Genomic DNA, 27,216 nt, shown 5'->3' on the forward strand with positions numbered 1-27,216 from the left:
GAGCGATGCTGAGCACTTTTTCATGTGTCTGTTGTCTTTTGCCCATTTTTAAATTAGGTTATTTGGTTTTTGCAAATGAGTTGTAGGAGTTCCTTATATATTTTAGGTATTAACCCCTTATCATATATATGTTTTGCAAATATTTTCTCCCATTCCATAGGATACTTTTTCACTCAGTTGGCTGTTTCCTTTGCCATGTAGAAACTTTTTAGTTCGATATATTCCTGCTTGTCTGTTTTTGCTTTTATTGCCTGTACTTTTGGTGTCATACCCAAGAAGTAATTGCTAAGACCAATGTCAGGAAGCTGTTTCCCTATGTTTTCTTCTAGGAGTTTTACAGTTTCAGGTCTTATGTTTACATTTTCAATACATTTTCAGTTGACTTTTGTGTGTGATATAAGATAAGGGTCCAATTTCATCCTTGCTTGTGGATGTCCAGTTTTCCCATCACCATTTGTTGAACAGACTATCTTTTCCCCATTGTATAGTCTTGACCAAAGATCAGTTGACTTCATATGTGTGGATTTGTTTCTGGGCCCTTTGTTCTATTCCATTTGGCTATATGTCTGTGTTTCTGCCAGTACCATAGTTTTGATTACTGTAGCTTTGTAATATGCTTTGAAATCAGGAAGTATGAGTCCTCCAGTTTTGTTCTAACTCAGTATATTTTGGCTGTTCAGAGTCCTTTGTAGTTCCGTATGAATTAGGATTGTTTTTTCTATTGCTGTAAAAAATGCCCTTAGGATTTTGATAGGGATCGTATGGAATCTATAGGTCATTTTGGGGTAGTGCAAACATTTTAACAATATTGTCTTCCAATCCATGAGCATGAGATGTCTTTCCATTTATTTGTGTTTTCTTTCATTTCTTTCAACAATGTTTTGTAGTTTTCAGTGCATGGGTCTTTTGCCACTTTGGTTAAGTTTATTTCTAAGTATTTTATCTTTTTTGATTCTATTGTCAATGGGATTGTTTATTTAATTTCCTTTTTGAGTTGTGTGTTATATAAAAACAAAACTGATTTTTGTATTTGATTTTTGTGTTTTGCAACTTCACTGAGTCATCAGTGAAATCCATTTAAAATGCATTTTTAAATCATATACCCTGAAACCATTAGGGAGTGATTATAAATAGGAAAACAGCCCAAGCTTGCCCCATAGTCAAGCTCAGGAAGGTAACGGGAACCAACAAAGGAATCTGAGACAGGCTGCAGGGAAGAAAAGGAGAATCGAGAAGTTGTGCTGTAGGTGCCAAGTGGAGTGTTTCATGTGGTGTTTAGAAAGATCAAGTAACCTTCCCAGGTCACAAAACTAGTCAGAGGGTACAGCTAGAATCCATACTGATAGATGCCCGAATTCATGCTCTTAATTTCTGTGCTCTACCACCCAAATCACAATCATAATGATGATGGTATCCTTTAATAGCACCAACTCTGTGCCAGGCACTGTTAAAACAGCTTTGTAATGCATTTATTCATATTATCACCATTTTACAGAGGAGGAAACAGACACCGAGAGGTTATGTTCAAAGTCACAAAGTGTCTCAGTGCACTTTGAACTCGGCTGCCTAGGTCCACAGTCTGCAGTCCTAACTGGTACACTGGACTGTTTCCCAGTAACCCTCTCCTGCCTAAATAACTGGAGTGTCATCAAAGATAATATTTCATAAGGTTGAATAAAGAAGTTCAGAAAGCAAATTAGATTCTTTAATTAGAAAAAGAAAAGAAACTAAGCCGTGGCAATTTGACCTTTTGCTCTGTCCACATTGATTTTTGTGCCTTCCAGTCTCAAATAAGCTGCTGAAGTGCTATGACTTTCTTTACACTTGAACAAAGTACTTGCAAAGTTGCTTTGTTTTTTCTCCCCCCTGGAGTATGACTGAAAGCAAAATGTAATGCTGCCTTATACATTAAGTCAAATGAAGCCTTGGTTTCTCAAAGTCATAAAAATGTGATCACATAGATTGAATCTCATCCAATGATATTAATTTAGCCCATCGTCAAAGTTAAACATAGGAAGGAAATTCTTGTATCTGAGAAAGGTTTGCTACTGGAAATCACATTGTCAGGAGTCATAGGTTATAACTGTTCCTTTAGAATTTACGCTAAATTCACTTTAAGAGGAGCTGGAAACGTAAACTCAGCATTGCTTCAGATGTGATGATGCCTTCAGATATCTCGGTTGCTTTTTTCCTTCACTACTGTCACTTGTTTTTCCTGGACATGACCTCTAACCCTCAGTGCAGGTCGCCCCCTGAGCTTTTTCTTGCCACCCCCACAGACTCTGGCCTTTGTTCCCAAAGTAAGGTTGTACGTTACACTTCTGGAAAAATAACCCATTGCCAGTAGGTGGGGCCATCAGTGTATCTTTTTCATGTTCTACTTGGCACCTCATTCTCCAGTTTTGCCCATGCCTCTTCTTTTAGCTAATCTATTTTGGTCTGGAAAATCTAAGACTTACCTTTTCCCTACTTTGGTTAAAATTTGCCAAGTCCAGAATCAGGTTTCCAAGAGGGCAGTAGTTTTGATACCTGATCATTAGCAAAACAGGCAGTAATCACAGTCATTGTTACTTGGTATCTATGCAGGAGATTAAAACAACAACAACAACAAAAAACACTCCATTGGCCATCTTGAACTTGATTCCTTAGCCTTTGCCAGCCATCCCACCCTATCTGCTGGCCTGGGTCAGAAGTGAGTAACCTGTAGCAAAGACAGGCTTGGGGAATACTGAGAAGCACTTGTGAGGTTACAGCCTGAAGAACCTTTAAATGTTTTTCACAAGACAGGTCTACCAATGAAGAGTCCATCAATTTTTGTTTGATTACTTATTCCAGCTCTTAAATGCTCATGTGTATATTTATGTTTTCATTCATCTTAAGTCAATTTGCAAATGTATACTATGCTAGAAATAGATCCATTTTCTAAGTTTTCAAATGTGTGGGTCAATTTTATATTTTAGAATTTCTACTGTGTCAATAATTACGCTTCTTTTCTCATTCATAATTTTATGTCTGCCCTATTTTTTTTAAGATTTTATTTATTTGCGAGAGAGAGAATGAGAGACAGAGAGCATGAGAGGGAGGAGGGTCAGAGGGAGAAGCAGACTCCCTGCTGAGCAGGGAACCTGATGTGGGACTTGATCCGGGGACTCCAGGATCATGACCTGAGCCGAAGGCAGTCGCTTAACCAACTGAGCCACCCAGGCGCCCTGCCCTATTTTTTTTAATCAACCCTGCATGAGATTTGTCTATTTTATTAATTTCTTTAAATCAGATTTGATCCCATCTATTGCTTTTTAAAAAATCTCATTCATTTCTATTATTATCTTTATTATTCATTTCTTTCTTTTTTTTTAATTTTATTATGTGGTTCTTTTTCTAAGGCTTTAAATTTCCCTCTTAAGTACTGCTTGACTTGCACCCCACTGGTTTTGACAAGTAACACTATCAATGTCATTCAGTTTTAAAAATTTTAATTATCTAAATGTTTGTAAATAAGTATTAAACTTTCTTCTTAGGCATTATTTAGAAGTGATTTTTTTTTTTTTAAGTTCTTAAACATGGGGAGAAAGAAGGATTATCTTTTTATTTTAGATATCCAGTTTTATCACATTTTTGGCAGAGAATATGCTCTGAACAGCATCTGCTCTTTGGCCTTTGTTGATTGATCATAATAAAGGCCAGTTTATATAAATGCTCATGTGTGCTTGAAAAGAATGTATATTCAACTCTTTTTAGGTATAGAGTTCTGTATGTTTCCATTAGCTCAAACTTATTAATTACATAGTTCTAACCTGAGTATCCACTAATTTTTGATCTATAAGTTTCTGACCTCTCAAAATCTATTGTTAATTAGTATTCTTACATTCTTCCTGGATAATATAAGTACCTTAGACACTGTACCCCCATTTACTCCCTGTGGGTCTATTTTCTTTTGTTTCTTTTGGTTTTTAATAACTGTCTTGTTTTTCTCAAATCTCTAGTAATTTTTGAATGGCTATTGTATAGGAGCATTTTCAAATTGATTTCAAACCTAGGAAGTTCTCCTCCTCTGAAGAGGCAGAATACTTCTGGCAGGTATCTGGGGCAGAAGCAATCCTTGATTCTTTCATCCAGGTATGAGGATTTTGATGGTTTGGAGCCAGACTTTAGTACCTTTGACCACCAGACTATTCTGTTTCACCCTTATTTGCAGGAAGTAGCCCTTTGAGGTTCCAGTTCAAAGTGTGGGTGATTTATTAGGGTTCTCTTCTTTAGTAAACCTGAATGTCAGTTTTTATTCTCTAACTCTGGAGGGTTGTCTAAAGCTCTGCTCAGCTTCTCAGGCTCTCAGCTCCCTGTTCTGGAATTGGCACATGCCCTTCAAAGAAAAGTTGCCCCACATATTAGGTTCATTTCTCTGAATTTCCTTTTTTCTACATTTTGATCCTGTAATTCTTCATTACCTATCTCTCTAATGCTGTCAAGGAGATTTTTCAAATATATATTTTTGTTCTTGATGCAAGTCTTCACCTGCATTACCTAGGGTGCCATTAGGAGAAGCTGGAGTCCTTGTCATTTGCACTTTTAAAAATAAATGTTATTATTGAAGTATAACATACACATAGAAAAGTGAACAAATCATGATATACTGTCTGATTACTTATCACCAAGTGAACACCCCTGGTAGCCCCACCCTGTCAAGAGATGGTATCAGCACCCAAAGCCTGCCCTGCGTCCCCTCTCCCTTCTCCCTCATCATCACTTCCACTGACTTCTGCTTCTTTTCTGAAGACCAAGGAAACCAGATACCATTTGGCCCCTTTCAATTTTAACTATGAAATGCATAGCTTTGGCCAAGGTGTTCCTAATTTGGTTTGCCTTTTCCCCTTTATTTATTTATTTTTATGCTTTTCCCCTTTAAATCTGTTACTTGGAAGGTTTTCTCCCCTTCCATTTCATCTTTTTCCCTGTATGAGCCCTCTCAAGTCTTCTAACAATTTGTCTCTTTAGATTGCACACAATACTTTCTTGTTTCCCTGTGTGCAGTTACTAGAGAGCCTTCTAAACTCATGACTGTCTGCTGACATGTAGAATATGCTATTTCAGAATGTTGTTTTATACACATTTACAAAGAATCATCCAGAATATGAACCTGTTGCCTTACTTTTATTTTTCCTGTCTGCCTAATGCTGTCTCTAATCCCCTTTCTTTAACTAGAGATGATCATAAGAAACAAATCAGGAATGCATTTATTTGGTTTAGAACGTTCTCTTGCTCTCTGCCTGCTGTAGACATGTTGTGAAATCACAGGAGGAATGGCAGAGCTGTGACTTCTTGTGATTGTCATCTTGGATCTCCTTTTGGCCGGTGTTATAAGTGACTAATTGAACTTGACTTCTAGTTCTCACCATCTTCATCAGATTAATTTTTTTCAGCTAAAGCACCTGGTACAGTGGCTGGTGCATATTGGCATTTGATACTTAATTAAAGGTAATTTGACATGATGTTTCTAAAAGTCAAGATGCAGGGACATACATGAGATGAAACAGGAATGACCAACTTTTTTTTTTTTTTGAAGTTAGAAATGAACTTGGCTTCTGTCTCTCTTACTTCTGGCTCTTGGCAATTTGGTAAATTTAGTTTCTAGCATCAAAGAATCAGAATTATGACAAAATGGGCATTTTGTTTTACTCAACCCTTTTCATTGAAAAGTGTTGGGTATGATACATTCGCTGTAAGTATAGTCTGTATGTAACATCAGTATAAGGTCACTGCAAAGCCCCAAAACTCTGAGAGTTCAACCAGGAAATAATCATCCAAATGGGTGTGACCAGAAGTTTTCCTAAAAAATGGGATACTTTCCAGAAAAAAACATACAAGTATACCTTGATTTTATGGGCTTCACTTTATTTGGCTTCACTTTATTTTGCTTCACAGATTCAAAATTTTTTACAAATTGAAAGTTCAAGACTTCAGTGGGAAGTAACTGCAGATGTGGTAGAAATAGCAAGAGAACTAGAATCTGAAGTGGAGCCTGAAGATGTGGCTGAATTGCTGCAATCTCATGATAAAACTTTCACATATGAAGAGTTGCTTCTTATAGACGAGCAAAGAGTAGTTTCTTGAGATGGAATCTATTCCTGGTGAAGATGCTGTGAAGATTGTTGAAATGACAAGAGAGGATTTTAGAATAGTACGTAAACTTAGTTGATAAAGCAGTGGCAGGGTTTGAGAAGATTGACTCCAATTATGAGACAAGTTCTCCTGTGGGTGAAATGCTATCAAACAGCATCACCTGCTACAGAGAAATCTTCCGTGAAAGGAAGAGTCAATTAATGCATCAAACTTCATTGTTTTAAGAAATTGCCACAGCCACCTCAGCCTTCAGCAACCACCACCCCAATCAGTCAACAGCCATCAACATTAAGGCAAACTCTCCACCAGCAAAAAGATTATGACTCACTGAAAGCTCCGATGATGGTTAGCATTTTTTAGCCATATTTTTAAATTAAGGTATTTACATTGCCTTTTTAGGCATAATGCTATTCACAGTTAATAGACTACAGTATAGTATAAACATAACTTTTATATGTACTGGAAAATGAGAATATTCATTTGACTCACTCTATCATGATATGCTTTATTGCGATATTCACTTTATTGAGCTACTCTCTTTATTGCGGTGGTTCACAGTATCTCTGAGGTGTGCCTGTAATCAGGACTGAAAAGTTATCATAAAGGAAAGTCATAGACTAATCAGCTGTAGGAGTCTCTCTGAAGCAAGGGCGTGTAAGCAGCTGGAACAGGGTTGGCCTACAGACAAGGAAGGGGAAGGCTCCGGGCAGAGCTTGGGAGTTCTGTATCCAGTACTGATGTGGGGAGAGAGGCACTGAATCCAGGGGACAATAACTTGGGAGGTGCCCCCTGGAGTGGGACAGTGGTGTTTTACCACGCTTCACCTGACCCACCTGAAATCTTTAATACTTTGTTAGGGTTAGGCTTAAGGTTGTTCTACAAACTTGATAGGCTAATATTTATAATAATAGTGATAATTTCTATTTTGAGTGCTGTGCCAGCCACCTTATACATATTATCTCATTCATGACAACAGTCCTATGCAGTAGAGGTGTCATTACCTGCATTTTACTGATAAGGGGGCAGAATCTCTTCAGGGGCTGCATTCCAGTGCCTTCTGCACTCAGGAAGGGCAAGTGAGCCAGGCTGGCTTGCCTACTTTTATGGCTCCAGAGCTCCCTCTAATGTGGTTCTCCCATAATATTCCTAAGCGTGGCTTACTTTCTTGGATCTCTCGCCTCTTTCCCCTCTTCCACTTTAAGTGGAAGGATTCTTTCTTTCTTATTGTCTCAGTTCAGCTCAACTTAGAGCTCGCTTCTAGCACTTTCTTCTAAGGGCTGAACGCTCCGCTGAAAGGGCATTTAGACCAGTGAGGTCCTAGAGTCATGGGGCCCACGCCGCAGCCCCTGTGTTCTCACCCTTGAAACTGGACCTGCAGACCCCCTTCCAGATGGGCTGCTGTCCTTCAGTGAGAACCACCTGCTGATGTGGAGGTTCTCACATTCTGGGGGACTCCTATATCCCTTTGCTGCCCCTCTACTTCCTTCGGCACAGTTGCAGGTGTAATGGGTTGCTGTTAGAAGTTAGTCACACTCCCTCACATTCTGTCGTCTAATTTTGTAATAGATGTTACCCATGAGTTTTTGGTTTGCTCCCCTAGTTATTCTCTTTCTTTTTCATTTTATAAGAGAATTCTGAGAGATTAAAAAAAAAGACTATGCTGGTATTATTTTCTTTCCCATTTGATATTTCAGTAAATTACAACATTTTGAGGTAGATCTCCCAGTGGAGTGGTAAGGTGCTGTGCCCCAGCTGTCTGGGAGCCAAACAAGAGATGGAGGGGGAGGGGAGGAAAGAAGAGAGAGGGAGGCTAGTGAGAGAATGTAGCAGACCTACACTTCTGCCAAGGAGGGAACAACAATCAGGCCAAATCCTGCTGGGAGTATAGCAAAACCAGACCTCTTTCAATACAAATTTGAGATCCGAAAGTAGTTTATTCTGAGTGGGACAAACTTACCATGGTTTCAGATGTTGGAGAGGAAACTCTGGGAGTCAGGCCCTGGTTGTTTAAGACCCAAATAAGGTAGGAGAGACTGGAACATGTCCAGGTTTCCAAGAAAGTGGGGCTAATAGCAAACGGGCCTCTGGGAGAGGCCACATGTAGGCATGGCAGTTAGTAGGCCCAGCTGAGCCTGAAGTCGTCCCAGCCCAGGCTTTTGGTGTGAGTGTAGAAGCTTCCAAACAGTTACAGTCCCCTGAATTCCAGGTCACCCCTAGATGTTCAAGCTGAAGTCCCAGACCATGGAGCAGACAAGCCACTTGCACTGCTCCCTGTCCAAACTCCCAACCCACAAAAGCATGAGCATAGCAAAAGTTGTTGGTTGTTGTTTTACACCACTGAATTTGGGTTAGCTTGTAATACAGCACTAGATAACCAGAAGATCAGTGATGATGGGTTTGGCTGGTTGAAGGAGTTTAGCCATTCCAGACTGTGGGGAGGACTAAAGTATGAGCAAAGGCCCAGAGAGAAGCTGGCACAGCCCAGGTCTAGGGAACTGTTGGTGACTCCCACTGAAAGTGGCTCATGTGGCAGAGTATAGCACCCACTTCAGGTCAAGGGCACACTTTCAGGGACTGCAAGGGTCTTTTCTTCATCCCCCCCCCCACCCCCGCCAGCACAGGAGCAGCCACTGGTCTTGCCTCCTATGGCCAGCCACTCCAAGAGCAAGGATCCTGTTATTGCTCATATTTATAAAAAGGAGATATGGTGGGGACCAGGGTGACAGGGGCAGGATTGTCATTTTAAGATACCTCCTTAAATTCTTTTCAATGAAATATGAATCTGAATTACTGAAAAATCATCCATCGGGCGCCTGGGTGGTTCAGTCGGTTGAGGGGCCAACTCTTGATTTTGGCTCAGGTCGTGATCTCAGGATCATGGGATCGAGCCCAGCGTCAGGCTCTGCATCAGACTCTGTGCTCAGCAGGGAGTCTGCTTGAGATTCTCTCTCCTCTTCCTCTCCCTTTGCCCCTCCCCGCCCTGGCTCACACACGCTGTCACTCTCTCTCTCCCAAATAAATAAATCTTTTAAAAAGAAGAAAGAAGGAAAGTCATCCATAAGAGGTTTTTTTTTTTTTTTCAAAGTTAGATTTTTGGCCTTGTTGAACATTCATCTATAAATTACCTTGATATATCAGGTTGCTGTTGGCTACAAATAACAGGAACGCTGTTTCAAACTGCCTTAAATAATAAATGTACTTATTATTTCTGGAAGTCCAGGAATGAAGCAGGCCCTGGGATTGGTTACCACTGCCCTTCACTTTTGTCCTCAGAGACCCAGGTCCTTTCCATTTCCTTGCCCTGTCATCAGTGCTGGCCTCATCCTAAGGTCAGGAGCAAGATGGTGGCAGCAGTGCTATTATGGACTGAATTATGTCCCCTCAAAAGTCATATTGAAGCCCTCGCCCCAATGTGATGGTATATGGAGATGGAGTCTTTAGGAGGTGTTAGGGTTAGATGAAGTCATGAGGGTAGGGCCCTCATGATGGGACTAGTGCCCTTATAAGAAGTGACATGAGAGAGCTCTCCCTGTCTCTCTGCTATGTGAGGACACAGTGATAAGGCTTCTCTACAAGCCACAAAGAGGGTCCTCACCAGGAACCAAGTCAAACAGCATCTTGATCTTGGACTTCCTAGCCTCTAGAACTGTGAAAAATAAATATGCTATTTAAGCCACCCTATGATATTTTGTTATAGCAACCTAAGCTGATGAATACAAGTACCAAGAACCTCATCTTGACACCACAAAGATAAAGAGATACCAAAGATAGAAAGACACTCACTCTTCTCTAGTCTCTTTGTTAGGAGCAAGGAAAGGCTTCAGTAGACTTCCCCTAACATCTCATTGACTGAAATTCAGTCACATGCCCATTCCTAAGCCAATCACTAGCAAGCATTATTATAACGGACTGAGATGAGAGAAACCTTTACTGTAAGGCGCCAGATAGTAACTATTTCAGGCTTTGCTTCTCCTCTTCCCACCCCCATCCTCTTTTCTCCCCCTTTCTCTTTTTTAAATCTTAGCTCAAGAGTTGTACAAAAGCAGGCTGTGGCTGGATTCCATCACTCCTGGCTTAGACTAATTGTGATTTACTCCTGAATTGGGGTTACTCGAGGGAGAGGTTGATTCTTGAACAAAATTGAGGTTCTGTGAAAGGAAAGAAAGGAGCTGGACATTGAATAGGCAACCACAGTGTTGCTACACTTGGTTAAAATAAGAGTTTGTGGATACAGGAAACAGGCAAAGGAGCTGTGTCCAAGGCAGAACTCAAGTTTTTTATAATAAGAATTACTTTTGTAATCATAAAAATAATTAAACTGAAAACAAGCCCTCAAAACTATCTTTTGAAAAAATTCTAAAATTAGATTATGTGAGGTTATACAATTCTATTAGTATATTAATAAAAAAAATTGAGTATATACTTTAAGTGATTGAGTTTTGTTTTTGTTTTTTTTTTAAAGATTTTATTTATTTATTTATTCATGAGAGACAGAGAGAAAGAGAGAGAGAGAGGCAGAGGGAGAAGCAGGCTCCCAAGGAGCAGGGAGCCCGATGTGGGACTCGATCCCAGGACCCTGAGATCATGACCTGAGCCGAAGGCAGACGCTTAACCATCTGAGCCACCCAGGCGCCCAAGTGATTGAGTTTTATGTTATATGAATTATATTGTAGTAAAGCTGTTTCTTTTTTTTTTAATCTTCCAAATTCCAGAGCTTAAAAAACATGTCTTGCAGCTTTGTGGTGTTTGCCCTGTGGAGGCAAGGGCACCTTTGTTTATATGGCTAGTTTCATAGCTTTCACTGATGGCCTTGAAAATCTTCCTATAGTGGGGATGCTTTTAATGACCACTTTTTTGGACATGTGTATTAAATATCTGTCATGCTGTAGAAAGTATTCTATATTTTATAATCAAATGCTTAACGTGCTTGTAATAAAGATAAAAATGATGCGGGACGCCTGGGTGGCACAGTTGGTTGACTCTTGGTTTCAGCTCAGGTCATGATCTCAGGGTCCTGAGATCAAGCCCCGCCCACGTTCAGTGCAGAGTCAGCTTGGGATTCTTTCCCTCTTCCCTCCCTCCCTCCCTCTCTGCCCTTCACACCATGCTCGCATCTCTCTAGCTAAAATAAATAAATATAATCTTTAAAAAAAAAACTGATGCAGAAGCAAGAAATTACTGAATATTTTTGTCCTTTTCACGTATTTTAAACCTTATTTACTCTATGTGTCCATTAGGACTCTTTCTGTTGTTAAGTATTTACTTATTTTAAACTGTTCTAAGTCAAAGGGACTGGCATATGGCAAGAAGTCCAGTGGTAGATGGTCTGCAGGCTGGCTTAACCCAAGGCTCAGATGATGCTACTAAGCTCTGACTCCTCTCTTTTTCTTGGTTCCATTTCTCCTGGATTGGCTCAGTTCTCAGGCCCTGCATCCTGGTGGTCTTTGTCCTGGCGTGCTGAGTCAGAGTCTTTTACTGGCTCTGACCCTGTCATTGGCCCACCCCCTCCACAGTCACTGTAAAAAGGGGAGAGCACCACTGGCTTGCACCTGGACCCCATGCTTCGCCCTGAGCCCCATCTGAGGAGGGTAGGTTAAGATGGGGGAGTGGTAGTCCATTAGAGAGCGAAACAGATGTTACAGGCTATTGGGTGGCAAGGCGCCACATTTCCTTCTCTCCGTCCCTGACTTCACTTCTGCATGTTGTTGCCTATTTTATTCCTCCTCCTTTGGTTCCTTGGCTCATCTTTCTTTTTATTCTCTTTAACCTATATTTCTCATAGGCTTCTGGAAAAACCAAATGCATTTTAAGGTGTTGACAAAGAACATTTGAGCCTGATAGCTGAGTGGGAAAGCTTCCCTTCAGTGAGGGCTTTTGTTGAGAAGTGTATGCAGACAGGACAAGCAGATAGGACAAGGAAAAACTCAAAAGTTAAGCAAAAAGCGAGACTTTGATGTTTGCTCGTACTCTTACTTAATCTCACCATTTTGAGTCCTAGTTGGGAAACTGACACTGTTGCCTTAAGCTACAGGAGAGATGGGAGGAGCAGTTCTGAATCCTGTCTTTCATGGCTTTCAACTAGCTAGCTTTTTTTTTTCTATTTTCCTTTGTCAGTGTAAATTTATTTTAATTTGCTTGTCATTTTGATGGACAGGAAGTGTGTTCGAATCTGCTGCTTAAACAATGCTGTTTGGTTTTTTTATTGCAGTGACTCTTAGATATATTTCAGTAGAATTATTCTGCAGTTGAGTAAAATGATCTTTTCCAAGTTGGTAGGAGAATGAATCTTTGTAATTCTGAGAACTTTCTCAAAATCATTTTACTAAAACTTTGGTACCTGCTACTGCCTGCCTACTTGAAGATAAAATGCATGAGAGTAGCAGATGAATAATAATGAACTGTGTGGGAACAGCTGATCTTATTAGCTTTGACAGATTGTTTTTTTAATCATGGTTATATGTACTAGTGGTTTGATTTTTATATTGCGTACATATATTGCTTATAAAAATGTTTCTAATGTATAGGATGAAATGAAATATATCAGTATTTCATGCTGTTTTATAAAAAAGTTCTGTGTATTCCAGGTGTTGTGCCACCTTAAACATTGGAAAGCACCACTTTCCAGGACAAGTGAATCCCTGAAAGAATTTCTGGGATGGAATCATGGGACCGATGGTCCTTACTGATCAGCTGTGTTATGTATTACAAGGACATGCTCTGGATATGGTGGCTTGGGAGCAATATTACATCTGTAATCATGAGCACACTTGGAATTGGTTCCCACTGTTTTGAAAACTGTACTTAGCAGGAATCAGGGATGTGCTTGCCCGACACCCCTGAACTCTGACACTGAGGAGACAAGCCTTTTCACCTGGTTGCCAGGGTCTGCCCAGGAGGGCCAATTGGCTTTCCTTGTTTTCTCGCACTCATCCTGCCTCTCCTCTACAATAAATACATTTATTCATTCATAAGGATGAGTTGGCATCTTCCACTTTCTCGTTTCCTGTTTTCTCTTTTTGTCTTTGGCTTCCTCTGAGCATCTTCTTAGGTGAATGCACGTTTGGGTAATTAATTGACTCAGCTTCTTCATTGTCATACAGTATTGACCCTGTGAAGGGCCAGCAGCAAACCAGCACCATCTTTTCAGCAGTCCTGCATTTGACTTCTACCATACTTGCCCAGCAGAAGGCAAGTGTTAATAGCCAAGCGTTCAGTCTCCTTCTGGCAGGTGCCCCCCTGGGGAACTGCCACTCCCATTTCATTGTCATCATGGAGGTAGACTCAGAACTTAGAGTCAGAATCCAGAGAGGGAACTCTGGCCTACTGGTCTGAGCTCCCCCTCAATGAGGGTGACTGCTCTCCACCCCATTCCTATTTGTCAGTTATTGGCCTCCAGGGAGACTCACCTAGCCCACAGAAGTGGCATCTTAACTTATTACAGGGTCTGAACCTGGCAAGAGCCCTCCATAAGCCCATCCACCATCCCATCGTGTCCTCTGGTTTCCCTTCTCACCGGATCCCCTCACATGCTGTAACCCTTGAGGAGTCTAAGGCTCCTCACCTCTCCTCTTACACATGCACACACTCACATGCGGACACGCAGATTCACACACACATACGGAGACAGGCAGACATGTAACAGCACAGCAAAAGTCTGATGTTTTGTTTTATGGTTCTCTATCAGTCATTAAGGCCCAGCGAAGATGGTTCCACCCTGACAATACAGATGCCCTTTTACCAAAAGCACCCCCAGAGCTTAATTATAGAACTGATTATGATAATGTCTCATAAGCAAAAATTTATTTTGTTCATAATATTTTTAAAAAGATTTTATGTATTTATTGATTTGACAGAGAGAGAACACAAGCAGGGGGAATGGCAGGCAGAGGGACAGGGAGAAGCAGGGAGAACTAAGCAGGGAGCCAGGTGCGGGACTCAGTCCCAGGACCCTGAGATCACGACCTGAGCTGAAGGCAGACACCCAACCAACCGAGCCACCCAGGTGGCCCTATGTTCATAACACTTTTCCAAAATGCAGGGCCCGATTGTATTCCATTTTTGAAAGGCATAAAGTTGCATAATAGTAAGACATTCACCCTCTGTGTTCTTTTTTGCAGCAGATAGTCAAAGCCAGGTTGCTTTAGGGGACCAGCTCCATAAATCTGTTGTGTGTGCCTCAGACTGGGGAGTGCAGCTAGGACCCTAATGATGACACCCCTCTGGTGACATGTCAGTGCTGATTTAAAAGAAACCCAAGGAGCAAGAGTAAATGTTTCTGGTCTTCACCCTTCTAGCAAGGATTTTTATCAACCAGAGTGTTAAGTTTGGGATCCATAGCTTATCAAGGAGAAGATGAACTGGAACACTTACGCATTTCACAAAGGATGTCTGCAGCTATAAGTCATGATTCTGGGCTGCTAAAAACTCCTTATAGGTTCAGGCTGCTTATCTCTGTTTAAGGGTAGAGAAAACACCCATTACAGATTCTCTCAGGCTGTCCAGTGCCTCATTAAGGAATTTGGGGGGAAAAAAAAGGTGGCATGGGAGAGGGAGTAGTTCTGCGAATTAAAGTGGAACAGAATGATGAGGTCTGTTTTGAGGCCAAAGTGGGGGAAAAGGCAAGGGTTTTGCTTGTGAGCCTCTGCTACAATACAGAGGACCTTAACACAGACAGACGGTACCTTACAAAATGTAGCCCATAATTCAAACTGTCAGCTTAATCACACTGTTTCCAGGTAAAGAGAAGGAGCCCTTGTTTCCCGGGTAAAGAGAAGGAGCGTTGTTTGCTGACCCCCTGGTCCTCAGCCTGCCGCATACCGCCCCACTCTGTTGGCCTTTGTGTCGCCGTCCCCTCCTTCCCTCCTTTTTGGCATTGTGCTCCCTTCAAGTGGCCCCCTGGAAGGGACCACCCAGGGGGCTGCACAATGGGGACCGAGGTAGCCACCAAAACATAGGTTTTGTAAGACAGCCTGTTAAAAGAAAAATACTGTTTAACTATGTATGTGTTTGTCCTTTCTACAACTGTTTTGTGTGGCAAACAAAACCCCATATACAAACTTCACTGTGGCCGCGCATACAGCTGTTCCAGCCATCGGGTGTCAGGCTTGAGATAGTCGCTTCCAGTTTATTTTCCCAGGGCACTAATTCTTGATGCGGTTTATATTTACACATTTGGATTTGTGGTCAGGAAATTTGATATCAAAGCAAACAAATTGCACTGGCTTTATGAAACTATTTTATCAATAGTCCTCAGTTGGTGGCTTGGCATTGCTCTTGGATGAAATTTGTCTGTAATGCTACTTAACAAAAGCTAGCAGCCCGGAATTCGGTTCTCAATAGCCATTTACACCTCTGTAAAAGGATTAGCTCTGGTCGATTGTTACACTGTTTAAATCTTAATTTGCATCTTTATGGAGGTAGAGCTTCTAGAGACCTCTCTGGTTCTCTGTTGTATTTGTGTACCTATGGGTGGGAGGTCACTGGAGGTTTTCTCTTATTGGTGAAGGTGCTAAATTGCTTCAGGATGACCAGTAAGCTACACAAATTGAATTAGCGTCTCAGGTTTTGACTGACAACAGGGGGCTTTGGTTCATTAGTTATATTTTGTAGCAGTTGTGGTCTGAGTTGTTTGGTACATGAATGTGCACTCTTAGTTTTGTTTAAACTTAAGAATCCTCAGGGTTCTTGGAAGGATTTTAAACATTTAAACATTCACTGTAATCAACAAATGCCCATGGGAATGAAATGTAAAAAACCAGAACCAGAACTGGATAAAATGATGGTTTTAAAAAGTAATCTTTTCTATCCAGACCGTGTGTTCTTAGCGTAAAGATCAAAGCCTTCTTATGTTTAGAAAGGAAGGTGGGTCAGACCAATGAGGAGGAAGAAGTTGAATTTCCCAGCCAGTGTTGCTGTAGGCACTGGAATTGGAAACAAAAGCCAGTTGTGTTGCCCCTTTCCCACCTTTCTGGGTATGGGTTATTCCTAAACTACATGCTCCTAACCAGTGCACCACCTCTTCGAATGATGCCTCTCTATTGTTGCTCATTTTGGAGTGCATATTTCCTTCCCTAAAACTTTGTTCTAGATGTGACCCGCTCTGGTGCTTTGTGATCCTTCAGTGGCATTAAAAACACAGTAACTGTGTATCATAAAACTTTTTTAAAGTAACAATAGATTATGTAAATACTGTAAGCCAACTCGTTACCATTTATGGTCAGCGATTACCACACTATTGAGACTATTGTTCCCTAGAGAAAATAAAACCTGAAAGTCCGAGCCTGTAATGCTGCAGCTGAAACACTTAAATTATAAGTCCCCAAAAAGCTAAGACCCACAGGAATGGGAGACAGTTACCTGGCAGAGTTGAGGAATAGTTGACACTCTATAGGCTCATGCAGGGTTTGTTTTTATTTTTGTTGGTGTTTTTGTTTTGCCAAAAAGTAATTCTCAGTTTGCAATACTGAAAGAAAAAGATAGCACTTTTTCTCTCTTCCTTGTTTTTTAGAAAGAGTGTATATTAATTTGAGTGTTTGCATTAGCCTGGAATGGGGTTGTTTTCTTTCAGATCATCTCCAAAATTCTGTTACTAAAATATGAAAATGAAGCTAGGAAGCAATTACTTTAAATTTGACACCCCCAAAATTTTATGCATTGCATGCTTTAACCATTGCTGGGTAAAATAAAATACACCTCTTTAAAGTTCCATTTGTATTTGTAGCTATTCCTGGTCAACCAGCAGGTTTATGCACTTGCTGGACTTCACAGAGAACGAACTGGCCCTGTGTGTTGAAGCCAGGCCAGTCCACAGGTTCCCCAGGAAAGACTGGATCCAGCCTCATCAGACCGATGTCCCTCCAGTGGGAATTATTTTGGTTGGAATGCACGTGGAAGACACAAAAGAAGTTGAGATCTTGAATTCCAACATAGGCAGTGTTTCCATAAGATATAGTCTTTAATCTTTAGCTCCGAAGTGTTTGAATTCTTGAATAGAGTTATTTTTAGCGAAGAACTGATGGATATTTTGTCAGCTAAAACCAGATAAAGCTATTAGAAATCCTCAGCACAGACCAGCTCATCTTTTAGACAGAGAAGCTCCTGAGTTTATCTAGAGCAGACCCAAGCCCTGTGCAGACAGTACTTACAGCGGTCTTACTGATCACTTGTTGTCCAGCCCTGGAAGCGCCGGGCTGGTGTAACAACCACTGTGTAAAAACATACTGTCGAAATAGGTGGGTCATGAATTTCTCTAATCTGGGTTTAAATCTTGGCCCGTCATTCAACACACAGTGTTGGTAAGTGTGTCTTCAGTGTCATGCTGAGTGCTACGTGAAACTTAAGATAAAAATCCACAAGTCCAGTTGCTATTCCCAACAAGCTTTTGGTTCTGTAGAGCAGACTAAGCAGACAGGACATAATTAGAAGGCAGTTCCATACAATGAAGGATGCTGTCTATATAGTGAGTGCTAGCAAAAGTCAGGGATAAGAAAGAGCCCTGAATGAGCTAGTCAGAGAGGGGCCAGACAAGCGTGAGATGAGCTAGTCTAAGGGAGCCCAGACATCAAATTGGAAAAGGACAAAGGTTATGTGACCAGACAGTCAGGTGTCATGAAGCAACTGGCACACGGGGCTGGAGGGTGGGGGAGATGCAGTGGCAGCAAGGTACATTGTCGGCAGAGAATTCAGAAATAACAGCCAAAACCTGTCTGCTTTCTCCTATCACTATTCCTAAGAATGGCAAAGGTAAACTCCTCCCTGGCAGGAGGCTCTTCCCACCGCAACACTGCATGCACAGCCTGCCTCGGTACACCGGCATCCTGAGTGTCTGCGTCTGCTGACTCCCACTAGCGTGCCGGCATTCTAGAGGAGCTACAGAAACATTGAGCCGTGGTCCCTGTTCCGGGTGTACCACCTGGTTCAGGGAGTCAGACTAAAGGCAGTCTAAGCTTGGAGACCCCGCGCTTGCAGGCGGGCTCTGTTGGTCCAGCATAGTATTTACCTTCTTTTGAATTAATGGCCACATTTGTAAATTTGGGAGATGTCCTATGAAAATAAACCTTGCGATGGTGGATTTCTGTCTTCTGTTGAACACTAGGAAGATCAGCATCACTGAGAACCACAGCGGGTGCTGTGAGTGACTAGCCCTTTGCTGGAAGCGTGGCCCTAAGCCTTCCACGGTCCCACCCCACCAGCCCCCACCATGGGCGCTTGCTCCTGCCCTGCCACCCCCACTGCTGCTCTCCCACTTCTGTGCTTTCCCCCGGCCGGCACAAGCCCAGTCTCCTGGCTGGTTTGGGGCCTCAGGTTTCTTCCTTCACCAATAGCATCAGCCCATGGCTGCCAGGCTAACCCTCTCGAAAACACTGCTTTCAGGAAACCAGCCATAGCTCAGAAATCTGAAAGGTTTATCGCTATTTTCTCATCAGAATTTTATATCAAATTTTATTTCCCATTACAGTTGCCCCTTGAACAACAGGTTTGAACTGCACAGGTCCACTTATATGTGGCTTTCTATCAGTACATATGGTATTGTAAATGTATTTTCTCTTCCTTATGATTTTCTTAATGATTTTTTTTCTTTTCTCTAGCTTACTTTATTGTAAAAATACAGTATATAATACATATGCAAAATGTGTGCTAACCAACTATGTTATCAGTAAGGCTTCAGGTCAACAGTAGGCTATTAGTAGTTAAGTTCGGGGACAGTCAAAAGTTATGTATGGGGGCACCTAGATGGCACAGTCAGTTAAGTGTCCTACTCTTGCTTTCGACTCAGGTCGTGATCTCAGTCTGCTTGAGATTCTCTTTCCCTCTCTCTCTGCCCTCCCACTCATGCATTCTCTTTCTCTCTCTCTTTCTCAGATAAATAAATCTTTAAAAATAAATAAATAAAAGTTATGTATGGAGTTTTGACTGTATTGGGGGGCGGGGGCAGTGCCCATAATGCATGTGTTCTTCAGGAGTTATCTATACTATCGTATCACCACCAACAGCAACCCCTATCTGGCCAAATTATCTCCTTGCTGGTCCCCACACCCCTCTTAACCTGGCATTCCCTGTCACCTTTGCCTGTGCCGCTCCTAAGCTTGAAGTGTTATCTCCCCTCTGTCTAAATGCTGCCTGGTTGAGGGTCCTCCTCACCATTCCTGATTGTCTGCCTGCCCACTGGTTCTGAGCTCCCCTTTACATCTCTAAAATTGGCTCACCAGTGGTGGGCTTATCTTCCCCTGCTTAAGAGCAGGCGTTATTGTGGGAATCGAGTGGCGGCAAGATAAAGCCTTTCAGAAAAAATTAGGACCCAGATTTTGCCCAAAAAAAGTATTCATAGGTACTATAAGTGACATAGGCCAGGAGTCTGGGAGGTTTTTGACAGCAGAGCTCAGGAGTGAAGGTCCCAACCCAGGCCTGGCCCACAGGGACTAAGAATCCAAACTCAGAGTCTAGACAAGAGGTCAAGTGCCCAAGAAACCGGGGCACTGACAGTGTGACCCAGAGCCCGCAATAGGTCCCAGATCCAGGGGGTCCATTTTTATTTCCTGCCCAGAGTAAAAGCCTGCATCAGAGTAGGGAGATAGCAGGGGAAGAAGGGGGACTGTGCCTGCAGTTGTCTCTCACCCTCCCCTAGGACAGAGCACATCTCCTTTATCCCCATGATATCAGGCACAGGGCTATCAAATGGATCCAGTAACTTAACCAACTATAGAAGTAGGTGGGTCATGAGTAATTTGTAAATTAGTAATACTTTGCTAATTAATATATTGCTTTAGGAGTTGCTTCATTTTCATTTGGGGGTATATATCAAACATTTCCAACTGTGATCATCTCCTTTAAAGTAGAAATACTGTTTTGTTTTTGATATCCTCTCCAATAGCTTTTTAGAATCATACTTTCCCCCAAATAGACACTTTTTAAAAGGAAGTTACTAGCCAATCTCTTTGGAGGCTAATGGTATGATGACAGACCTAACTAGAAACAGTGACCAAATTGTTAGACTCGGCCGGTCCCCCCAGTATCCTGCAAATAAGTAATGAAAGCTAAATCCCTCTTCCCACGCCTTCCTGTTCTTACTAAGAATAAAGAAAATTTTATCATAGTGGGATCTGAATGGAGAAATAATAGTCATTTTTCTGCATTCAGAAATAGAGAACATAACCTATACTGCAGCCAGCAGTTTCCAATTTCTTAGTAGTGACAATTTAAGTAAATTTCACATGAGTTGTGGAGCTCTAACTTTGTTATGATTGACAATATAAAATTAGCCTTTTCTGCTGTTAAGATTATCTAGCATTCCTATCAGTCAGGTGCAATGTGGAATGAGATTGCACAGCTGTAGATTGAACAACATTAAAGTCTTCAAAGGGTTAAAAGTTGCTTCCTCTGATGGACTTAAAACTGCCACATACACACAAACAAGTTTTTCAGACTGCCCCATTTTACATTTTTGTCGAGGGACAGTCTAGTTGCTGCATTTTTATGTCTAGATTATATTACAGATATATTTCAGTAAACCACGAAGAACCACCATAGATTCTAGAAGCGGGCCGTCTGAGCTTAAATAAACATCTCAGGCAGCACCTGTTTTATTTTATAGGCTCTATAATCACAGTGACATTCTGAAAGAAGACCTTGAAGCCTGCGGAACAGCTGTCCTTCACCAGCTTCTGAGACCCTTACCTGGGGGTAACAGCGATGAAAAGCAAGTCAGGTATTAATCGCTGCTGGGGTGCAATGGCCGTTCTTGCTCCAAGATACTTCCAAATGTGAAGGGTCACAGAGTTGCAGACCCCTAGCTCACCCGGTCACCACTGGGGTAGATGCTTGTAGTCATCAGTTTAACTTTTTTACGAACTGTCAATCACAATACATTTACTTCTTTGTGAATGTATTTGTTTCTAACTGTTAATTGGGTATATCCACTCAGTCCCTGCTCATAGCAGTATTTTAAGGGCTTACTTGGGGAGAGGGAGCACAGGTAGCCTTTGTCTGGCATATTAGCATACCTTGAGAACAACCCAGGATATAATCCAGTATAACCACCTCCTCGAGGGATGAATTCCTCAATGTCCAAGGTCATGCTGGTGACACAGGCCTCCAATCTGTAGGTGTGGTTGCTGGACCAGCAGCATCAACAAGACCTGGGAGCTTGTTAGAAACTCATGTTCTGGGGCGCCTGGGTGGCTCAGTCATTAGCGTCTGCCTTCTGCTCAGGTCATGATTCCAGGGTCCTGGGATCGAGCCCCACATCGGGCTCCCTGCTCTGCGGGCAGCCTGCTTCTCCCTCTCCCTCTCCCCCTGCTTGTGATCCTGCTCTCACTGTGTCTCTCTCTGTCAAATAAATAAATAAAATCTTTAAAAAAAACAAAACAAAAACAGGGGCGCCTGGGTGGCTCAGTCGTTAAGTGTCTGCCTTCGGCTCAGGTCATGATCCCAGGGTCCTGGGATCGAGCCCCGCATTGGGCTCCCTGCTCGGCAGGAAGCCTGCTTCTCCCTCTCCCACTCCCCCTGCTTGTGTTCCCTCTCTCGCTGTGTCTCTCTCTGTCAAATAAATAAATAAAATTAAAAAAAAAAAAAAAGAAACTCGTGTTCTGGGGTGCCTGGGTGGCTCAGTCGGTTAAGCGTCTGCCTTCGGCTCAGGTCATGTATCCAAGGGTCCTGGGATCAAGCCCCGCATTGGGCTCCCTGCTCAGTGGGGAGCCTGCTTCTCCCTCTCCATCTGCCTGCCGCTCTGCCGACTTGTGTGCCCTCTCTCTTTCAAATAAATAAATAAAATCTTTTTAAAAAATTAAAAAAAAAAAAAGAAAGGAACACGTATTCTCAGGCCCCACCTCAGACCCCCTGAATCAGGAATCTGGCGATGGGGTGTGGCCATCTGGATTTTAATAAACTCTTAAGGGAACTCTGCTTCTTCAAGTTTGAGAGCCACCATTCCAAAGATATGCCTTAAATGGCCACAAATCTGAGATGAGAGAAAGAGAGAGTTAATTATTTGCAGGGTGGTTGGCACATATGAACCATACGTAACGCCTGTACATTTTTCCTTAAGTCAGTCAGATCCATTCCATACCCTCTACCCACCTTTTAGGAAATCTGGGTTTCTGTTCATGGCCTCAGAAGTTTTGTGACATTGAGCTACTTGCTGAGTTCATAGAATTACAAATGTGTAATGTGTGTAATGGTTTGTCCAGTAATGTCATCTGGTAGGTGTCTAATTCATGTGGCATAAATGTTGCCAGTGTTCTAGCTTTGATTTGTATTTTGGGGATTGACTGTATTTCCTCTTATAAAAAAAAGTCCTACCATTTACTAGCAGAGAACAGATTATTACTCAGGCCTGGTCAGCAGATAGGTGTCTGTGAAAGCCCATCTGCAAGGACCTTGTGTGGCTGAGAGCATGGGAGGGGCTCTTGGGATCTGGTTATCTTACCTCCAACATCATTTTCTCTACCTTTAATGTGCCATGTGTGCTGTTTTATGTTCACTACTTTTCTTTAGAGTAGAATTCAGCTTAAGTCTGATCCCATCAAGGCATGAGAAGTCACTAAAAGGGCCTTATCACAAAAAAAACTTGGCCAATCAAATGGTTCCATTTCACTGACCACAATGAGCTTCACAAGTCCTAAGTGTGTTTACTTTACCCTTTGCATCTCCACTAGTGATCCCCAAACTATGGGAAATGTTGGAAATGACTGCTAGCCAGTAGCCTTTCAACCTAAAGCAGTAAAGGCAAAAAAATCCTCTTCCATGTATTTATCATGTGAAATAAAAAACAGCAGTCTTAAAATACTCCTTTACAAGGTGGTGGAAGAAGCTGCCTGGGAGGAGTCTTTCTGCACTCTATAGGTCGTTGGGTGCTTGTGTGTCGTGAGGCTCTTTGAGCCATGTTTGTTTCTTTCTCACTGCCTTTTATATCTGTTGATATACTATTCGGCATAAACCACAGTTGTGGCATGTGGCATAGGAAGCATATATGCATTTATGCTTTATAATTTTTATAATTCTCTGTGCAAACTGACTTGTTAGACTAAATGATTCATTGTTTGACTCTCTTAACCTAGGCTGCCAAACTGTGACTGTGGGTGAGAAGATATAATATCTACATCTACTAGACTAACGTTTGTTATAGTTTCTCAACATGCATGATAGAGCATTGATTTCCATTATGAAAGGTTGCATTTTACACGACTGTTAATCTACAGTTGTGTATAAATCAGCCTTCCCTAAGAAATGATCCTTCTTTATGACCAACACAAATTTTAAAATTAATATCTGGAGCCTTCAAGACTGTTTGGTTACCACAGTCATTTTTTAAAGCCAGATAAAGAAGTCAGGAATGGTTACTAATGTCAGTGTTATGTTCTGTTACAATTAGAATTATCCCATGTACTGTGACTGGGGATAGTGTGTAACACACACTGATTGTCACTGCTTCGCTCTCTAGCCTTGGAAAAAGTGCCAAGTGTTTATAGAACCTATGAGAGACAAGTAGTCAGGTCTTTAAATACATGTTCTTTCTGTTTTAACCGTGGCATCTGGTTCCCCCCTGCCTTCCTTGCTCTAACCACCTCCCTACCCCCCTCAACACCTGGTAGTTATTGCTGGGTACTCCCCTAAGTGAAATATTCCTGCCTTCTTGGTGATCTCCCCTGGACCAAACTAGTCAGTTTGATGAACCATTCCAGAAACACAGATTTGGAGAGAATGATTTGCTTTTGTTCCTCAATTGCTAATGATTCTGACGTCATAGAAGTCTGAGCCAGCAGAGTGGGAAGCCTCTAGCAAGTTAAGAACTCCTTAAAGCCCGTTGAATAGAGCCATGTTTGGTGTGGCTAAAGTCCTGCTTGTGCCCCTGACCAAACCATGGCAATCTGTCTCTTTAATCTCATCTGTAGAATAGGATACCTGCCCCATAACCTACTCTAAAAGCTAATGTGAAGACTTCCAAATTCCTGCTCATAAAATGAAGCATTTTAAAAGAAAAAAGAACAAGACCATTACTATCATCGTTACTGATTTTTGTTATATCACGGATTGAGTGTTCAAAGACCTTCATTTGGAAGAAAGGCTTTTTACTAGGTAGAGGACCAAGTCACTATTTTAAACAATTAACTACTAAAATACGATTCATGTCATTGGGGGTACTTGATAAAAAATTTTGTTCATCATTGCCTTTGGGAAAACATATTTTAGGATAAAAACGATTAATTAGTAAGTAATTTTATCTTATATGATGAGCCATCATGAGACTATCATTTTTTTTTCCAGGTGCAACTAATTAATTGTCTCTCAAATACGGTTTCCCAATTCTGCTCTCAAACTCATGCTGAAAAATTGAGTCAGCTTTATATTGTTTGGATTACAATATGTAAAAACCTCTTTATTTTATTCTGCCTGTATTCAGAATAAAAGCAAGATGTTTATTAATTTTTCTGCATTTAAAACTTTGATCAAATTACCAATCTATTGTAAATCAGTTGTGGTTAGGAAGCACGGGTACATTTGTGTAAAGTGCAGTTTTCTGACTGGAAACCATTCCAAATATATGAAATTAATTATAGATTCGAGTCTCTTCTTTTGTTATATTTTTAGCTAGAGGAGTATATGACGCCAAACTTTGTTTTCTCTCTGTGGCACCGATGTTACAAATCTTCCAATGAAAGTGGACAAAAGAGAAAAAACTTTTTTAAGGCCTTTGTACTGCTTTGCAAATTTTCTGATTTGGTGTATTTATGTAGAACCATGGGCAACACTTCATGCAAAGACAGCCATGGCTCTTGCCCTCCTTGCCCAGTCGATCCTGAAATAAATCTGCAGAAAAGCCTATTTTTGTGCTTTAAGTGTTCGCTTAGCTGTACTGAAGTCACAGATTCTAGATGCTGTAACTCCTTCAGTAGTTCATTTGCTGCTTGGCCCCGTGCAAGTCGATTAATGGTTTTGGCCTTTTGTGAAGTTTGTACGGTAATTGTGGGAAACCTTAGCTAGTTCTTCATCCCAGGACCCAAAGGATGGTTATAGTTGGTGGGGATATCAGTAGCCAGAGTCTTGCTTTGGCTTTGCCTCTGCAGAAATCGTGTGTATCAATCACCTGAGAGACTGGTCTCTGATCATTCAATCCATCCCAACTAATTTAATTAATGTAATTCATTCTAATTCTGCTTGTTTTCAAGTTTAATTCAACCTAACTAAACATGCTTTCAGACTAGAAACACAATTGATTTACTCATTATAAGAAATACAACAGCTGAATAGACTAGAATTTGCTCATGTCCTGTGAGTGCATTTTCCCAGTAGGGAAATCTATTGTGAAACTAAATGCAGATGGATGTTCCTTCATGTATATAAGAATCAGAACAAAGGAATTGAGTGGCATTATGACTTCAGTGAAGTCTGGAAGAAACCAACAAATTCAAGTTAATGAAGGGGCTGTCTGCCAAACTAGCCAGAAACTTTGGAATCATTCTGGGAAGTTTTTAAAGAAGTTCAAGGATCCCCATGACATATCCTACTTTATGCAAGTCTTGGTTAAGTCAAGCAGAGATTTTAACAATAAAGCTGCATTAAAGAATGTACATATTCTGAATCGTATATAGACTTACTTTTTTCCCCATTTTATTACAAAAATTTCCAAACATGCAGAAAAATAAAGGGACTGTACAGTGAGCATCCATCCCTATATCTACCACTCAGATCTACCATTGACATGTTATTACACACCCATATCTGTCTGTCTTTCCATCCTTCCACCCGTCTCTCAATCTCAATCTCTTATTTTGATGCATTTACAAGTAATTACAGACATTAATACACTGGGTTTTTTTAACTTTTTACTTTGAAATTTTAAAAAATTCACAAAAGCAAATATAACAACATAATGAAATCCCATGATTTATAACCACGATCCACCAATTGTCAACATTTTTTTAGTCTTGTGTTATCTCTTTTTCTCCCCCACACTTTTTTCTTGAGTCATTTAAAACAGATAACATATTTCATTTACAAATACAAATACTTACCTAACAGATAAGCATTTAATACATTACTGTTGGGCGCCTGGGTGGCTCAGATGGTTAAGCGTCTGCCTTCAGCTCAGGTCATGATCCCAGGGTCCTGGGATCAAGTCCCGCATGGGGCGCTCTGCTCCTTGGGAGCCTGCTTCTCCCTCTGCCTCTCTCTCTGTCTGTCATGAATAAATAAATAAAATCTTTAAAAAAAAAATACTTTTTAACAAGATTCATTATCTAATACCTATTCTTTGCCAGTTGGCCTTGATCGTCTCAAAGTCTTTTTACATTTTATTTGTTTGAAAAAGGATCCAAATGATGTTACACATAAACTGGTGGTTTAATCCAGATACAAGATTATACTCCATTATATGTTTAAAAAAAAAAAAGAAGAAGAAGATAGCGGGAGGGGAAGAATGAAGGGGGGGAAATCGGAGGGGGAGATGAACCATGAGAGACTATGGACTCTGAAAAGCAAACAGGGTTCTAGAGGGGAGGGGGATGGGGGGATTGGTTAGCCTGGTAATGGGTATTAAGGAAGGCACATACTGCATGGAGCACTGGGTGTTATACGCAAACAATGGATCGTGGATCACTACATCAAAAACTAATGATGTAATGTATGTGATTAACATAATGTAATAATAATAATAAAAAAAAAGATTATACTCCAGACCAGTTATTTTGGCAAGACAACATCGTAGGTGGTACTGGTCCTTCTGTTACACGTCCACAGGCAGCACGGGATAGCTGGTTGTCCCACTTTTAGTGGTGCTAAGACTGATCTGTAGGTTCAAGCGTTGGCACACTGATGCCTTTAGTATGACGTTTACCACTATGTAATTTTCACAAAATTACCATTTCTTGGATGCATTCATTAATTTGGACTTACAGAATGGTGACTAATTCATTCATTTGTTGTGCATTTATTAGTTGGAAGAACTTTGCCCATCAACTTCTTGTTAATCCTGAAATGCATTTTTTTGACCACGAAGGTGGGATAAATGATTCTGTCCCTTTACTTACCAATTATCAGAATGAGTTGTTGCCCTAGCAGCCTCCAAAGGTTTGTTGGCTGGTTGGTTTATATTATTAATTATGG

General features: G+C 41.2%; 1 protein-coding gene across 3 annotated transcripts in view; it reads left to right on the top strand.

Annotated features, from left to right (window-relative positions):
• The window catches only part of LOC102739421 (centrosomal protein kizuna), a 90,114-nt gene that overhangs the window by 57,381 nt on the left and 5,517 nt on the right, over window positions 1–27,216 (top strand). For 2 of the 3 annotated variants that reach the window (XM_081833262.1, XM_081833263.1), the window contains exon 7: window positions 20,708–20,821. The exons of the other annotated variant lie outside the window; for it this stretch is intronic. In XM_081833262.1, coding sequence (XP_081689388.1) covers window positions 20,708–20,821 — 114 coding nt within the window. The remainder of the gene's footprint in view (window positions 1–20,707; window positions 20,822–27,216) is intronic. 3 annotated transcript variants of the gene reach the window in all.

This window comes from Leptonychotes weddellii, chromosome 10 (assembly GCF_054177405.1).
Source record: "Leptonychotes weddellii isolate Sample4059 chromosome 10, ASM5417740v2, whole genome shotgun sequence".
NCBI classification, from domain to species: domain Eukaryota; kingdom Metazoa; phylum Chordata; class Mammalia; order Carnivora; family Phocidae; genus Leptonychotes; species Leptonychotes weddellii.